The sequence below is a fragment of the Protomyctophum bolini genome, assembly GCF_963924005.1.
Source record: "Protomyctophum bolini genome assembly, chromosome: 17".
In the NCBI taxonomy this organism is placed as follows: domain Eukaryota; kingdom Metazoa; phylum Chordata; class Actinopteri; order Myctophiformes; family Myctophidae; genus Protomyctophum; species Protomyctophum bolini.
Window position 1 is genome coordinate 6,811,199 of NC_137878.1, and position 17,910 is coordinate 6,829,108.

Below are 17,910 nucleotides of genomic sequence, written 5' to 3' on the forward strand. Positions count from 1 at the left end.
GAATAGAAAATGGCTGGGTTTTACCCACAGGGCAACTGTTAAGTCATGGATCACAAGCCAGAGAAATTATTAAGGTGAAAATAATGTATTTAATTAATTCTGTGATTTCAGACGAACTGTCGCTGGAGGAAGACCTATCGACTTCAAATGCAACCTCTGCTGGAAAGGCTACCACCAGGCGGGTTTCCCTGACCCTCTACTATACGCAACATCCAGACCTCAAGGAACGCACCCAGCTTTCCGTGCTCGGACATACAGACACGGGGACATACACACATTGCTACGCTCAGAAACTCCTGACTCCACTCAGAAGAGAATTGGTGTTTTAAAGACATAAGCACTTAAACTTGAGAACTGATATGTCTTCTAAATCCTCACAGATTTTAGTTAAAACATTTGCTGCAAAAGAATATATATTTACAGATTTGTGCCACATTTTCACGATGTTTCAAAATTAGCAAATCTACAAACTCGTTTTCAACAGCTTACAGCTTTTTAAATAATGGTTAAAGTGGCTAAAACCAGGGGATCTTGGACTTCAGTGACAGGGACCTGGGGTCTGAGAGCCGGAGACGTTGGACAGGGTGCATTTTGGAACTTCTGCTGGCGGCCACCACCAGTCAGGCTTCATAAAGGAAGGAAACGGACAGGCACGGCAGGCAGCTCATCAAATGGTGGTCCGTGGCTCAAATGCTGAGTAACTTTGTCATGAAAAGGGTTCAAACCCACCGCTATAGGGGTTTCCAAATGGACTCTTGAATGTATGCTGCACGATTTCTTGCTCAAAAGGTGAATCTCGATTGTGTGTTCTGTTTATTGCTGTGTAACTGTTATTGCAACATTACTGGGCCTACATAACTAACTCCACACAGAATAGACTTGGTGTTTTATAGAAATTAAACTTGAGAACTGATTCCACAAAATGTCTTCTAAATCCTCGCAGATTTTAGTTAAAACGTTCACTGTGTTTGGGCCACATTTTCACGATTTTTCAAAAATAGCAAATCTACAAGCTCGTGAGCTTGTAAATCTGCCAACAATCCAACAGCTTTTAAAATTATGGTTAAAGTGTTTGAATGGTATGACTGTTTTCTGAAAAGCCTAGATGTTTCTGTATCATTGGTGTTCAAACGATTTACTCCAATCTGAAAATATGTTGTTCCAGGGACCGCGCTACGAGCTTGTAGGTCTGCTATTTAGTTTTATCCTGAAAATGTGCAAATCTTTGAATATATATTGTTTCAGAGCAAACGTTTTTAAACTCATCTTTGCTTCTGGGTAGTCCCTGGAACAACATATTTTCAGATACTGTAGGTGTCTGCGGCCAATTTCATAATATTTCTGGGGTCCTTGACATAACATAATTTGAGAACCACTAATACAGAAACATAGGTCTCTCAGAAAACTGTGGAAATGTGGACACAATCTTATCCAACATGTTCTGGTGGTTTCAGGAAAGTTGGTGTTTTATAGATTTTAGAAGCCAGTGGTTCTCAAAGAGTGGTCTTAAAGTGCATTCTCAGCAAAATGACATAAAAATCAACCACTTGTATTCTAAACTTGGTTGTTTACATATTTTGTCTATGTGCCTAAATGATTTCATTGTAACTTTTTTTTTTCCTAATAAAGAAACAAAATTAAGTATACATTTGCTGCTTTATTTTGTTTCTATAAATATGTGGGAGGGAGGTGAGCATGGGGGAGGAGGGGTGCGGGGTCGCAATATATATCGAGGGGGGGGGGGTGTCATAAGACAGCTCCACGCTGTCCTGTTGCTGCCGTCGTAGCTGACGTTCGAGTCGCGGCAGAGAAGCGGGGCGCCGGCTACACGCGCGTCGGCGCGCACGGCACACGCTGATCAAGAACGACGCGGCCACATCGTGCGGCGCGCCCGGCGGAGGACACGATCGGCGGCGCGCGGGGACCGCCTCACGCAGGCGGCGCGCCATGACTTGCTAGCTGGGTAGTCCCCGTGATAAACCAAAAGCCGTTTACAAAAAGATTCATTGCAATCAGATTAATATTATCATAATGACCCAGCGTCATATGTATATTAGACACTGTATGCTTCAATTTACAGCTGAAATGAACACTATTTCATAACAAAAACATAAAATAACATCAGTGTTTTCAAAGAGCCCTCTCACCTCATAGGAACACGGAATCCACTGAGGTAGCTACGGTAACACCACTAGGACATACAGAGCGGCAGCTACGGGAACACCACTAGGACAAACAGTGTGATATGCAGTGAACCAAAGTGCTATTAGTTAGTTTGAACAACAAAACTATGTCTGGTACTGCTCAATAGTGGGCATGAACAACTCAATTTAACTAACTATTTAACTCTGTTACATTAGCTTACTTTAAACAGTCTATGATTATCCATGGTCAACATTTAAATAAATTATTACTTAATACCACTTGATTCTGTTGTTTATGCTAGTTTAACAGTCACACTAACATGAATGGGGTAAAATACAACTAGAATACTATTTACTATCTATGCAACATTTTCACCAGTTCCTCTTCAAATAGTCACCATTGCCATTTAGCTTATAATGGTGAAAATAGTAATAATAGTAGTGAAGGTTTTACCAACCTGCTCTGTGTAGTTTACTGGATATGGTTTTACAACCAATCGTCAGTCTGCGTTGGTCAGTTTCTTGCTTGATGTGAAAAGCTTCTTCCAACAATCCCAAATATCTCTTCAGCAGCAGCAGATAGTCTCTGGTTGACCAAGGACTTCAATGTTTGTAGTAAAGCCACAACTCAACCCGGCCCAAACAAACTGATACTAGATCTATTTTTCAAGAGCGAAAATCTAAAGTAGGCTACTACTTTAAAGTTTAAAGTAGAACCAACACGAAATGCTTCAGCTAGTGTAGAAAGGAGAAGTTCTCTTAACAACTAGCAGAGTTTAAAGTGACTCCAAGCAGAATAAACTCTTGTTAAATACTAACAGAGGGCCCTGATGGTCCAATCAGAGTGAGGGGCGGGACACAAAACTGGCCAATCACTGATCCCAGGCAATTCAATGAGTTTTATATCAAACATTAAGCAAATTAAACGTTATATCAGATTCAGTAAAACAAATAAAAAATAAAGTAAAAGCTGCATTGTGTAACTTTTCTATTCTACCCCGTATTTGAACCTTGTTGCCTTAATTGAAAACATATTCAGGACACATGTAGAGCAAAATGGAACACATTTAAATAAATTAAATGTCAGTGTATAGAATAATAATGACACAATCTCAATGAAAGGCAGCAGGAAACAGGCATGCGTGTTTTTAGCTGTGGTAAAAAGAACAGAGTTGTTGCAGAGCTGCAGTTTTCAGGGAGTTTGTTCCAGATTCTGAATACTGTGTTTTAATTCTAGGGTCATAAAGCAAACCATTTACTAGGTGACCTTAGAGGTATGAACGGGTGGCACCTACGCAAGACTAAAGACTTGAGTAGCAGCGTTCTGAATGAGCTGCAATCACCTGGTATATTTTTAGGGACATCAGTAAAACACTGGTAGGGCCTACAGTATTTAAGACTATAGCCTATATACTATTGGACATTTTTGTAGATTCCGGTTGGATATAAATCATATAATCTGACTTTGATGGTGCTAAGGTGGCTGGTTAAAGTTCTGAGGCCATGACTACAACAAGGTTTGAAGCTAAGCGCCTAACTTTTAATCCATTGTCCTTGACTTCAAAACAAGTAGGCTACTTTAGTTTTTACTTTGTTTATTTGTGGACAATCTTGGTATATCCAATTTGGTATATCCAAAATTGATTCGTTCAATGCAACAGCAGCAACGGCATTAGGGCTATATGGACCAGAGCTACCCCCTTAGAGCTCCGAACACTGAATGTATGTAAATGTAATACGCCTGATGCCTCAAATGTTAGAGGCCTACGGGTGCTTGTGCAATGTTTTAGTCCGTAGCTTTGTGTTTTAATCCCGTTTGTGGCCGAACGCCACGCTACGGATGCGCCTCCTGGCTATCTATGGCCATTGGGAACTTTGGACAGAGTCGGCCACAGGCGGAGTTAAAGCTAAATTATAATACCCAAAATCTCGACCACTCGCTCACTCACACTCGGACACTCCAGCATGGTGGTGTTGCGGTGAAATTGGTGACCTGCTGAAATATGTGACAATCGTGTAGATAGACAATCACATAATGTCAGTGTCCAATCGTTGCAGTTTGTTCATTAGCAGAGTTCAACCTAACGGTATTCAGGCCACGTATTTAAAGACCTCCATGTCAGTTGTGTGAAGTCCACAAGATGGTCACGTATTTCGGCAGGTCACCACTTCCACCATAACACCGCCATGCTGGAGTGATCGAGTTTGGGCATTGGCAGTTGCAGGCACCTGCCTTTAAACACTCCTTTATTGAAAACATTGCACAAGCATCCCGTATAGCCTATACGCTACGGGATGCTTGTGCAATGTTTTTTCGAAATTCAGGAGTCTCCTTTCGGATTCAGGAGTGTTGACAGCCCGGCCCGTAGGCTTTTTACATTGGGCCAGGACGGTTTCATAGTCCATGTGTTGTTGACAGCCCTGCCCGTAGGCCTTTAACATTGGGCCAGGACGGTTTCATAGTCCATGGCTGATCAGACCACAGGTGTCATCATCACTTCCCTAATCAGACCACAGATGTCATCGCACACGGACACAGACACGTACCTCCCCTGGCCAATATGCTGTCCATGGTGCTGAAGTGATCTCCTCAGGCCTCAGCAGTCCGAAAGGTGCCACGGGTTAAAACTCACCAGTTCGCTAATGGCAAGGTCCGCTAATATCCACTGGTTCATTGTATTGTACAAAGTACATTATCATACATGTTGCATTCACAGCAAGCACATGGACACTGGAAGCCAGCTAGGTGTCAATCAACAGTATAGTCAACCTATAGCAGGTTCTGAGAGAGGGCTGTATACTAAAAGAGGAGGAAGTCTGAGAGTGGGAGAAATGTTATCATTCATCAGCGTGTGACCCTCTGAAATACAAGGAGGTTAGTGTGTTTGGAGTTGGGTTTTCACTCATTTCTATCATAACCATCCAAGACAGTCTCTGGCCTTCGGCTGTATGTATGGGCCTGACGGAGATAATAAATAAACAAACACGCAACCAATTTGCCCTGGGGCATGCTGGGAGAACTCTCTCTGCCTCCAATAGCCCAGGACATCACAATATTTATTATTACTTGTGCAAGTACTAGTTTCGCCGATATTCGATGCGTATGTACCGTCCCAGCATATTCGATGCGTATGCACCGTCCCAGCATATGACGTCAGGGTATAACTGGTATAACTAGCCCTCAATGATGACGTAATAAAGATGTGGATTAAAGGACCCAATGCCAAAGTGTAATTGTTTTTCGATGGTGACGATTTGTATGACGATATGTTTTAGTGTCGGGAGGATTAAAGGTAATGCACATGTATGTAATCTGGCACCACTGCCGTATCAGGCACAAGTAGTCCATTACGTCATTTGCTGGGACGGTGCATACGCATCGAATATGCTGGGACGTTGCATACGCATCAAAAGTGGCGCAAAGGAACCACAGTATACCGCTAATCAACTTACACATTACATATATACAGAGGCATTTAGTATTAATATCACTATAGTCCAAGATTAGGTAAATTTAAAGCAATTGACAATTTAAAATAAATTAAATAATTATACTGTATACGTGAGAACATATTTTATTTCAGTTTATATACCTTTCTTTCCATCGGATAGATTATTTATGTTTCTTTGAGGAACTAAAAAGGGATACCATACTTCATAATACTACTCTTTTACATGCATAAAGTAGGTAGGTAGCAAATAGTTAAACCTAATAATTCAACATTTCAAACGTTCCTTCACAGAGAAGCTGAGGTTTGTAGCGGTCGACAGTACTTGCGCACTAGTAGACCATTTATGACCTACTTGTGTGCAACAAGCAAGTATGCACTCGACAGAGTGCAGTTCTAATTATTATTATTATTAAGACAATATTAGTACTAGAGGTTCGGGCCGCATAGCGGCCCTCGCATCTAGAGTTCAGGCCGATACGTAGTCCCCACACGTATCGCAGTTTGGCTGAGCGCCGGAGACAGTGTTTTATTTTGTTTTTTCGATTGCTCAAGGACAGTGAAACAATGTCAGGAGGAGGAGGATTGGAGATGCCTATAGATAGGAAAGTTAGGATGCTTTAAATGCAGAGCATGAATTACAATTTAGGCATTTAGCAGACGCTCTTAAATCCAGAGTGACTTGAATCTCCCCACAGGGATCAATCAAGCCTATATAGGCTACTTGATTGATTGACCGAGCTAAACTAACTTGATTGGCTGAGTTACTTTTCAGCAGGAAAGCAATAATATTTCATCAACTTGAATAGAGGGTAATATTCACAAACGGCTAATTGAGCATGCTACATGATTAATTCACTGTCAAGGAATTGTTTACACATAGTTAACCCAAATGTGTTTTCTTCTCATCCTGTATATGGATCGAACACCGAAACATACCGTGACCCATGCAGCTAAAAGCTACTTTGAATTTGGCAGCAAAACCAAGACATTATTATCTTCTTCATTCTGACAGTAACAAATGCCATCGTCGATACAAGGAACCGCTTCCTCGGGCCATTTAGAGGCCTTGCATTGTTGTTATAAATCTTTCTTTAGACAATTTGACTTATACTTGCTCGTGGAAAATTGGTATCACGGGTTATTGGAGTGAGAAAAAATGAAGAGTAATGCTGCCTTTGACACGCCAGCGATAATGCCTTTGTAATGAAACATAGTTAATCATTTGGTCATCGGTGTGTATAGCCGTTGTTCACCTGCAATGCAGCCCACACACACTTGCTGGTATACCGCAGGCTCCAATTATGGAAATGAGAGCTGTGTAAACCGTGGAGATCTTCCTGAGAGACAACAGCTCAACTCACTACTGCTGATTAGTCACTTTCGCGGCAGCCCAGAGCGCATTTGCTGCAAGTAAAATGTATTTATGAATTTTCAGCTCGGCAAATGCTGTGCATATGGGAGCCGTAGTTAATACGTTTTGGGGCTGGAACCCCTTTTGGTGTTATCATTTTGTTGTGCTTTAGCTATTGGAGAATAGCAGATCTACAAGCTCATAGCGAGCCACGAGCTTGTAGGTCTGCTATTTTTGAAAAATCGAAGAATTGACGTCAGACTTCGGTGCTCTATAGAGCGTCGCAGTCCCGCCCCCCCTACCAGGGCCCAGGAAATGATTCTCCGTTCATTTTCCTCATAGACATTTCGAAAAGTATTTATTTAAAAGACGTTTACGCCGCGGACAAAGCCAACTCTTGTCGTGACAAATCATGACGACAAACAATTCTTTGGGCCTCACAAATAATTAGAAAGAATAAAATAACACTTTTTTTTGTTGTTTTTCTTATTTATTTGTTTGGTCCAAAATAGTGTGTTTTTTTGTCATGAGTTGTCACGACTCGAGTTGGCTTTGTCCGCGGCGTGACCGCCTTTAAAATAAATACCTTTTGAAATGTCGTTGGGAAAGATGCATTGGGAATCATTTCCTGGGCCTGGCGTCGTCATGAAAGGGTGCGGGACTGCGACGCTCTAAGTACAAGGATTATAAAGACGCCAAAGGCCTGCTTTCACCATAGCTTCCAATTAGACCAAGTTCAGAAGAGCAATCAATACATCTGCCACTACGGTACCATTCTGGAAATGAGGATTCCAGAATGTCTCTCTCTCTTTCTGACTTGAGGTCAGTTGAGGTTAAGATGAGCAATAAAACAAAATGGTGAAGCTGATATAAAAATAAAAAATAAAAAAAAGGAAAAATCACCACAAAGGAAAGCCATAATAAATTGAATACTGAACCTCTTTTAATTATGGCTTTGAACATTTATATACAAAGGATTTAAAAAAAAAATCTTTAATGAGAAAGGAAGGAAAAAAAAACTCCCTTTGCTGTCATAAAAATGTCTATGAAGACGTCCAGCATTCAAGGCAGACAAGCTGGGACCTCGACGGACTTCCAGTTCTGAGTCATTTAGTAATGATATATATCTCTCATTTTCTCCTCCGGCTCCCGATTAAATAGACTCTTATATCTTTTTTTTTATAGCTCTAAGTTCTCAGAGTAATATATATATACACATATAGTATTCCCTTTTTCCCCTTTCAAGGCTGATTTCACCGTCTTTATTATGCTCTCCGCTTATTGCTTCCGATTGCTTTTTTTCCCCTGCACCCCTTCCGTTTCCACGCTCAGGGTCATTTTCATTTCACGCCAGCAGAAATCAATCCTAAATCCTTGATTCTTGCACATAGCGTTGTCACCCGGTTTCCTCAAGTCATCCATTTAAAGACAACTCTGAAGATGTTCCCGTCGAGCAGCCGGTCGATTACCTGGCCAAAATGCGTTACCGTCTGACGCCAACTCTCCCATTCAGGCACGTCCACACCTTTACAGTCTATGGTCCACACACAGAGCTTGAGCCCCCTGCCCTTTTACGTGTTTGTAAAACAACTGCCCTCTCCAGAACCACGGATGCAGCGTTTATCTATGGTGAAAAGAAATGCCAAATGCCACTCCTTTTTCTCATGCCAGATACTGGAAGGCAGCGTTCAAGGAGGTCTCCTGAACTTGTGTATAACGCAGCACGTTGCGTTGAACTATGATTTGTTTTGGAGATCCGTGTCGTACAACCGGCCGCGTTCTCCAGTAGATAAAAGAGTGCGGGGGCTGCGCCACCCCCTGAAAATAGATGATGTACAAGCTCTCAAGGCGCCGCAGCGCGACACGTCGAGAGCTTGTAGATCTGCTGTGTTTGTCCAAAAAGTGCCCTCTCTTACGGGGATTGCAGCCCCTGCCTCTCTAACACGTTCCCTTTTCTCCCTTAGTTCTTTGGTATAAAAAAACCAACAACAACTTGGTCCCTCGTATTTCCCATTTCCTGCGTTACTCTGTCGCATTCAATAATATACATTATTTATAATTTGATATATATATATATATTATATATACACAGATAAAGTGCAAAACAGTACTTAGTTGCAATTAAGGCTTTATAGTGTAATTCTTTCTCCCTGGTCATGTATGGCTTCATTCTGGTCTTTGGGGCACTTTAAAAAAAAAAGGGTAAAAGTAAAGTCCATCGCCTGGTAATTTAGGCATTCCTGAGCAAAGAACACACACACACACACACACAAACGCACAAGATGTTTGTCTTGGTTGCAGTTCATGAGATAGCCCAGAGGGGGGCAGCAGCGTTGCAGCTGTTGCACACTCTACTGCTCTTCAACCAGGCAACCGGCACACACACACACACACACACACACACACACCACACACACATAGACATCAAAGGGGGCTTCAGCCCTTTGCCCCTTTTTTACCGGTCTGTAAAACAACTGCTCTCTCTCCAAGACCACGGATGCAGTTAGTTTATAGTATGGTGAAAGAAATGCATAATGGCCCCTCCTCCTCCGCTCCTTTCCAATGCCTGAGGATTGCAGTTTTTTTCTGAACTCTCCTGATCTGGAGGAACACGGCGTTGAAAGAACACGTTTAGAAAATCCACATTCATCCACGAGGTGCGGACGGGGACGGGGACGGGGGCGCACCGGGGAAAATAGCCGATCTACAAGCTCTCGACGCGGCGCAGCGCGACGCGTCGAGAGCTTGTAGATCGGCTATTTTCTTCCAAAAGTGTCCTTCTTCTCCACGGAATCTCCCCCCCGACGTCGTCCACCACACACACTGCTCTTCTACTTCTCGTCCACGGTGGACGAGGAGATGTCCTCCGGCTCCTCCTCCGGGACCTTCTCCTCCTCGGAGCTGTCCTCGGAGTGCGCCGACAGCTTGTCCAGGTGCTCCATGTCGTTGAAGCGCTCTGCGACGCACTGGGCCGTCAGGCGGGCCTCGGGGTCGTGGTCCCAGCACTCGTCGATGGTGGCGCACAGGATCTGCACGCCCTGCGCGCGAGAGAGAAGGTTGGAGCGAGACTTTTAGTCATATAGTTTTAATTTAGTTTTAGTCACATTTCATATTAGTCAGCTGAAGTGTTTCCAGTGTTAGTCTGGTTTTAGTCGACAGTTGATTTGGTCGACAGTAGTTTTCATTTAGTTATTTAGTCACATTTCATAGTCAGCTGAAGTGTTTCCAGTGTTAGTCTGGTTTTAGTCGACAGTTGATTTGGTCGACAGTAGTTTTCATTTAGTTATTTAGTCACATCTTCATAGTCAGCTGAAGTGTTTCCAGTGTTAGTCTGGTTTTAGTCGACAGTTGATTTGGTCGACAGTAGTTTTCATTTAGTTATGGTCACATTTCATAGTCAGCTGAAGTGTTTCCAGTGTTAGTCTGGTTTTAGTCGACAGTTGATTTGGTCGACAGTAGTTTTCATTTAGTTATTTAGTCACATTTCATAGTCAGCTGAAGTGTTTCCAGTGTTAGTCTAGTTTTAGTCGACTATAAGTCTACAGCTGATTTGGTCGACAGTAGTTTTCATTTAGTTATTTAGTCACATTTCATAGTCAGCTGAAGTGTTTCCAGTGTTAGTCTGGTTTTAGTCGACAGTTGATTTGGTCGACAGTAGTTTTCATTTAGTTATTTAGTCACATTTCATTAGTCAGCTGAAATGTTTTAGTGTTAGTCTGGTTTTAGTCGACTATAAGTCTACAGCTGATTTGGTCGACAATAGTTTTCATTTAGTTATGGCCACATTTCATAGTCAGCTGAAATGTTTTAGTGTTAGTCTGGTTTTAGTCGACTATAAGTCTACAGCTGATTTGGTCGACAATAGTTTTCATTTCGTCACATTTCATAGTCAGCTGAAATGTTTTAGTGTTAGTCTAGTTTTAGTCGACTATAAGTCTACAGCTGATTTGGTCGACAATAGTTTTCATTTAGTTATTTAGTCACATTTCATAGTCAGCTGAAGTGTTTCCAGTGTTAGTCTGGTTTTAGTCGACAGTTGATTTGGTCGACAGTAGTTTTCATTTAGTTATTTAGTCACATTTCATAGTCAGCTGAAGTGTTTCCAGTGTTAGTCTGGTTTTAGTCGACTATAAGTCTACAGCTGATTTGGTCGACAATAGTTTTCATTTAGTCACATTTCATAGTCAGCTGAAATGTTTTAGTGTTAGTCTAGTTTTAGTCGACTATAAGTCTACAGCTGATTTGGTCGACAATAGTTTTCATTTAGTTATTTAGTCACATCTCATAGTCAGCTGAAGTGTTTCCAGTGTTAAGTCTGGTTTTAGTCGACAGTTGATTTGGTCGACAGTAGTTTTCATTTAGTTATTTAGTCACATTTCATAGTCAGCTGAAATGTTTTTAGTGTTAGTCTGGTTTTAGTCGACAGTTGATTTGGTCGACAGTAGTTTTCATTTAGTTATTTAGTCACATTTCATAGTCAGCTGAAATGTTTTTAGTGTTAGTCTGGGTTTTAGTCGACAGTTGATTTGGTCGACAGTAGTTTTCATTTAGTTATTTAGTCACATTTCATAGTCAGCTGAAATGTTTTTAGTGTTAGTCTGGTTTTAGTCGACAGTTGATTTGGTCGACAGTAGTTTTCATTTAGTTATTTAGTCACATTTCATAGTCAGCTGAAATGTTTTAGTGTTAGTCTGGTTTCAGTCGACAGTTGATTTGGTCGACAGTATAGTTTTCATTTAGTTATTTAGTCACATTTCATAGTCAGCTGAAATGTTTTTAGTGTTAGTCTGGTTTTAGTCGACAGTTGATTTGGTCGACAGTAGTTTTCATTTAGTTATTTAGTCACATTTCATAGTCAGCTGAAATGTTTTAGTGTTAGTCTGGTTTCAGTCGACAGTTGATTTGGTCGACAGTATAGTTTTCATTTAGTTATTTAGTCACATTTCATAGTCAGCTGAAATGTTTTAGTGTTAGTCTGGTTTTAGTCGACAGTTGATTTGGTCGACAGTAGTTTTCATTTAGTTATTTAGTCACATTTCATAGTCAGCTGAAATGTTTTAGTGTTAGTCTGGTTTTAGTCGACAGTTGATTTGGTCGACAGTAGTTTTCATTTAGTTATTTAGTCACATTTCATAGTCAGCTGAAATGTTTTAGTGTTGTCTGGTTTTAGTCGACTATAAGTCTACAGCTGATTTGGTCGACAATAGTTTTCATTTAGTCACATTTTATAGTCAGCTGAAGTGTTTCCAGTGTTAGTCTGGTTTTAGTCGACTATAAGTCTACAGCTGATTTGGTCGACAATAGTTTTCATTTAGTTATTTAGTCACATTTCATAGTCAGCTGAAATGTTTTAGTGTTAGGGCCGATTCATACTACAATGTGACGTCATTTGAGGTTCGGGGGCGGGGGGGCTGTAGCTGATCTACAAGCTCACAACGCGTCGCGCTGCAACGAGTTGTGAGCTTGTAGACCGGCTATATTCAGCATGTAACCAAGTGTAAAACGACTTGTGTGTTTTACTTATACTGAATCTCTTGTCCACTAGTCCCTTACTAACATTTTAGTCTAGTTTTTATTTGTTGATGAAATTGTCAGTATATTTAGTCTAGTCACCATAGCTTAGGTTTCATTTAGTTTTCATCAGTACACATAGCCTACTGTGTGTGTGTGTGTGTGTGTGTGTGTGTGTGTGTGTCTGTCTTACATTCAATTTAAAACACTTTTAGACCTTCAAAACATCGGTTAGGATGAGAAATTAAACCAATGTCAGTCTCGGTTATCTTGCAATCTATCTATATTTCTCACTAGGATTTCAGTGCACATTTTTTGAGGGGCGCTAGCCCCTCCTATACCTAGCTTTGTGCGATCGTATGTACGATGACCATGTATGATGATAAGCTTGCCCCTCACGTCACACAAGTGTGATTTATTGTTTTTCGATTTTCAATTTAAGACTTAAAACAGCACATCCACAGTAACTGTAATTACAAAATAAATCCATTTTTTTGTCCTCCCTGTATACGATACTGTAGGAGGCAGGGAGTGCATCAAGACACCTGTTACAGTATAAGGCTTTATGTAATTGCACATTCGTTTTTTTAACCCTTTCATTTATTCGGAGCACATTTCTATTTACTTTTTATTTTCCACTGGTGTTCCATGACACAATGCCGTTGGAGCGTATGCAGGTTTTATTGTGCTTTTAACCCCATTTGTTTGTTTGTATTGCATCACACTTTGCCAGCATTTACTTCAAAAACCGCCCCAACGAATCAAAATAGTGCAGGGTCTCGACTTCACAAGCACCAAAACCATTTAAAGTAATTACCAATTATTGATGCTCCGTCGTACGACTGTGTCGAAAATAGAAAGGATCTATAAGCCCCACTACGTGTCGCGTCAGCGACTCATTGTGAGCTTACAGATTGTGGGGGGGTTGTCACATTTTTTAATTCACTAATGAATTCATTATTCATTTATAATTTGTTAAAAAAGGGCTTCGTTAAGACCTCCATAATTATTATTATGGTCAATAGCCCGTGTGAAAAGTGGGAGCGATTGGTGCAGGCGGTGGGGAGATACGGCGGTGTTTCTGACAGACACACAGACAGACACACATTCTGACAGACATTGACTGAATCATAGTAATGATGATGAGTACGAGTATGACTATAGAGGAGGTCTTACTGGGTGGTTGATCCAGCTGTTGGGTATGTCGGGTCGGCCTCTGTCTCGGAGGACACTGTCCTTCATGCTCTCCACACAGGGATGCTCCCTGATCCTGCCGAAGGGAGGCTCATACTCCTTCACCTCTGGAAGGCAAAACACATGTACACATACGCCTTTGTTTTAACCCATTGTGACCTGAGATCAGATTCATACGAGGTTTCCACTGGACACACACACACTGGTCTGATTAACCCATTCTGACCCGAGATCAGGTTAAAAAAATGTCAAGTCGTTCTTCGATTTTTCAAAAATAGCTAAAGCATAACGTAATGCTAACACCAAAAGGGGTTCCTGCCCAAAATGGGTTAAAAAGGTCCTACAACATAGAATTCAACTTTTACAAAAAAAATCTTGGTGTTTTTTTTTGCACTTCCCCTATGTGTTTTCTATCCCCACAATTACGCAATTTTGAACAATCAGGGCTTTCTCATCATACAGGGTTTTGTTTGTTTTATGGAAATTGGCCTCAGGAACAGCTCAACTGATTTGGCCGTACGTACGCGCGATATGTCATCTGCGTCACCCTACTTTGTATAATTCCTCCCACCGGCTTCAGTCTTCAGTTCCAAATTTGCATTTTCACTTTTGTTTGTGACTTTGATGTGAGCTTGTAGAGCTATATACCTTTGTGCCGGAGAAAGAGACAACGTTTCTGCCCCGACAGCAACGATATTACGTACAATATCATAATCCATAAATATTACCATTTACTGAAAATGATCTAAGGGGCAGCCGAGGAGAGAGAGAGAGAATGCATTCGGTGTCTGTTGCAGCAGGCGTAGATTAGAATACACACAGTATGCAATCACACACCCGAGGAAAACACACACACACACACACACACACACACACACACACACACACACACACACACACACACACACACACACACACACACACACACACACACACACACACACACACACAGTAAACCGTAATAGCAGCGGGACATATACAGTATATGGCTGAAGAAATCATGTGTCAAGGCCTGAGAGGGTGGAGACCTGGGACCTCTTTTGGTGTTTTAAAGCATAGTTATACTTTAGCTATTGAAAAATAGCAGATCTACAAGCTCATAGCGCGCCACCGGGTGGCACGCTATGAGCTTGTAGGTCTGCTATTTTTGAGAAGGCTGTGAGAAGGCTTTTTTTTTTAAGTCAAACTAAACTTTTGTTCCAGCTGATTTACTGTGATTAAAGCCCTGAGTGATAGGGGGCTGTGAATTAGAAGCAGCACCAATCACTCAATATTGAAACCTACTCAACAGTGAGAGGAGAATTAGTCTCAGCCAGAGGCAGAGTCAAGGAGGAAGGAAAGGGTTGTTTGAGGGCATAAAAGGCGCGATCATTTTTTAGAAACGGATCCCCTTGTGAATGTCAAGTATCCAGCTACCAAATACATCTGTTACATCCATCATTAAAGAGAAACGAATCGCTTGAAATCTATGCCAATGACTGCTGTGCTGTATAACGCACAGACTCCAAGCTTAAACTATCAGCGATCACATGGGAGGAAGTGGCCCCGGAGATCAGATGCGTGCGCGCGCGCCCCCGTGGGAGAACGACTTCTCGGCGTTGAGAGAAAATTGCAGAAGCCAGCAGTGCACTGCCGAGAGGCTCACAGGAAGCCATGGAGCTCTCACAGACAGGAATCGTTGGATAATAGTGGACACGGGCTAATGCAGCAGGACTGTCTGAAACTAAAAAGGCTGAAACTTCCTGTTTTTTTATGCATTTTTGGATCAGGTTTCAGCGTTTGACGTTAACCCATTCTGACCTGAGATCAGATTTAAAAAAAAGTCTTCTACATCCTGACAGTTTTCTGAAAAAAGCTATGTTTCTATGTCAGCCGATTTTTCAAAAACAGCAGACCTATGAGCTTGTAGATCTGCTATTTTTCAATAGCTAAAGCATAGCATAATGCTAACAGCAAAAAGGGGTTCCCACCCAAAACGGGTTCTAATGCAGCAGGACTGTCTGAAACTAAAAAAAAAAGGCTGAAACTTCCCGTTTTGTCTTTTTTTCCCTTTTCGTCGTGCATTTTTGCATAGCTAAGGCTCGGGTTTCAGCGTTTGAAGTTAAAATACACGGCGTCCGCCCCCTCTCAGTCAATATTTAGAACACGGCAGACAGATGTTTCATTTCTGTTTGACAGTCCCGCGAGGGAACGTGTAATGACCACATTGCACGACTACATAAACCCCCCATTCTGCAAACAGTTTGTGAAACCTTGTTTAGAGAAGCTCACTCCAAAACAATGGATCGCAGTTATCTACTCACACATGGACACGTTGCGGCATAATATAAACACATAGAGTGGGTATTTTCCAAAAATGGAATTATGTCAACATTGGTCCAACAGGAAGGATAGGTTGTTGTTGTTGTTGTTGTTTTTTTTAGATTTTTGTTTTGCAGTAAAACCTTGCATTAAATTCAGAAATAGGACAAAGGCAACAGAGAAAACGGGAAGGAATGCAGTGGTTTGCAAAGGTTAACCCATTTTGACCTGAGATCAGATTCTAAAATTGTCCGTTTGAAAATGACAGTTTTCTGAAAAAGCTATGTTTCTATGTCAGTCGTTCTTCAAATTTTTCAAAAATAGCTAAAGCATAACATAACGCTATTAACACCAAAAGGGGTTCTCGCCCAAAATGGGTTAAAACACGGCGGAACGGCAAGGTTTTCATGAAGCGATACTACAAGTGGAACACAGCATGCATGGCTTAGAAGAGGCGTGAGAAAAGGGTGAACTCCGTGTGTCTGTGCTCTGTGCACTTTAAGGACAACTTTAGTTTTTTTTTCAAACCACACGGTTCATGTTTTAGGTTGTCATTAGAGAAAGTAGAAGATGAGTGTTCATTTTTTTCTTTCATTTGCTGCTTTCTTTCATTTTAGGGATTTCTTTAGCTGTTTTTGACTGGGAGGCGGGGGCATTCGAAATATGTATTTTTTTTTTACATTTTATGACAAACTGACCTTTTGAGCCATGCAACACAGTATGGCAGCCCCCAAGGGTATACCCCCCCCCCCCTTCACATTCAGTAGATCCTGTGATATTTTGTGGCCAGATGTAATTTCCTGGGGTCTAGTAGGACTATAAAAAAAATACATTGCTATAAAATTGTGTAAGAAAATACTTATATAGCCCCATGTTCGAATGCCCCCGCCCCCCCCTGTCAAAAATGGCTAAAAATCGCTAAAACGAAAGAAAGCAGAAAATGGAAAAAAAAAGTCATCTTATACTTTCTCTAATAACCTAAAACATGAACCTTGGTTGAGAAAAAAAAACCTAAAGTTGTCCTTTAAGTGGAAGTAGAATGTACAACAATTAAAACAGATTTTTTTTACTCTGACACACCCAATTTAGTACCATCAGAAAAAACTGTCATGATTTAGAAGACATTTTGTAGAACCGGCATATCCAGTCTTAGTGGATTAACCCATTTTGTGCGGGAGCCCGTTTTGGTGTTATAGCATTATATGTTATGCTTTAGCTATTGAAAAATAGCAGATCTATACAAGCTCATAGCGTGCCACCGAGTATGGCGCGCTACAAGCTTGTAGATCTGCTAAAAAAAACATTATCGAAGAACGACTGACATAGAAACATAGGATTTTTCAGAAAACTGTCAGGATGAGGAAGACATTTTTTTTAGAATCTGATCTCAGGTCAGAATGGGTTAAAGGAGGGAGAAGAATCCTTGAATGGATTCCTGTCGGCTCAGTCTGCCAGGAGCCTTTTTGACGATCGTCTTAAGTATGTTCCTGGCAGAGCCGTGCATGTTTCCATAGCTCCCAGACTGTTATGTCTTTTAAAGATCTGCCAAACTGCTCCACCTCACGTTATTATGAAGGCATCATGCGGCCCCTCGTTGGTTTCCTCCTTCATACGTATACAGGAAGTGGTCCCAAGTAAACACCCAGAGCGCGGCACTAGCTCCATGTCAGTGCCCATGGTGGCCACCAGGGGCGCCATACTGTCTGCTGTCCGACCGCCACCCATGTCTAAAAGCATGCTTCAAACAAAGTCTCATTTATTTTTTTGACTCGTGGATCAAATGGTTTTTATACCGAAGCTACACGGCTTCAGTATGTGCACCTTTTCGGTCCAAATATTTTATGTAAAGTGTGTTGACGTATAATCAACTATGTATACGCTTTAACCAATTCTGACCCGAGATCAGATTCTGAAAATGTCTTCTATATATCCTGACAGTGGGGTGGACTTAACCCAT

General features: G+C 41.4%; 1 protein-coding gene across 2 annotated transcripts in view; it reads right to left on the minus strand.

The window, feature by feature from the left end:
- Nucleotides 1-7,868: 7,868 nt before the first annotated feature.
- The window catches only part of LOC308331376 (TGF-beta receptor type-2-like), a 49,278-nt gene continuing 39,236 nt past the window's right edge, over nucleotides 7,869-17,910 (minus strand). Inside the window, exons 8-10 of one of the 2 annotated variants that reach the window (XR_013965585.1) lie at nucleotides 13,635-13,759; nucleotides 9,334-9,985; nucleotides 7,869-9,301 (exon numbers count right to left, since the gene is read on the minus strand). Coding sequence is in view for 1 of the 2 variants with exons in the window: in XM_080786797.1 (XP_080642923.1) it covers nucleotides 9,779-9,985; nucleotides 13,635-13,759 (332 nt within the window). In the remaining variant the exon portion in view is untranslated. Of the gene's footprint in view, nucleotides 9,986-13,634; nucleotides 13,760-17,910 lie in introns of both variants that reach the window. The other variant, XM_080786797.1, reaches the window with a different exon arrangement.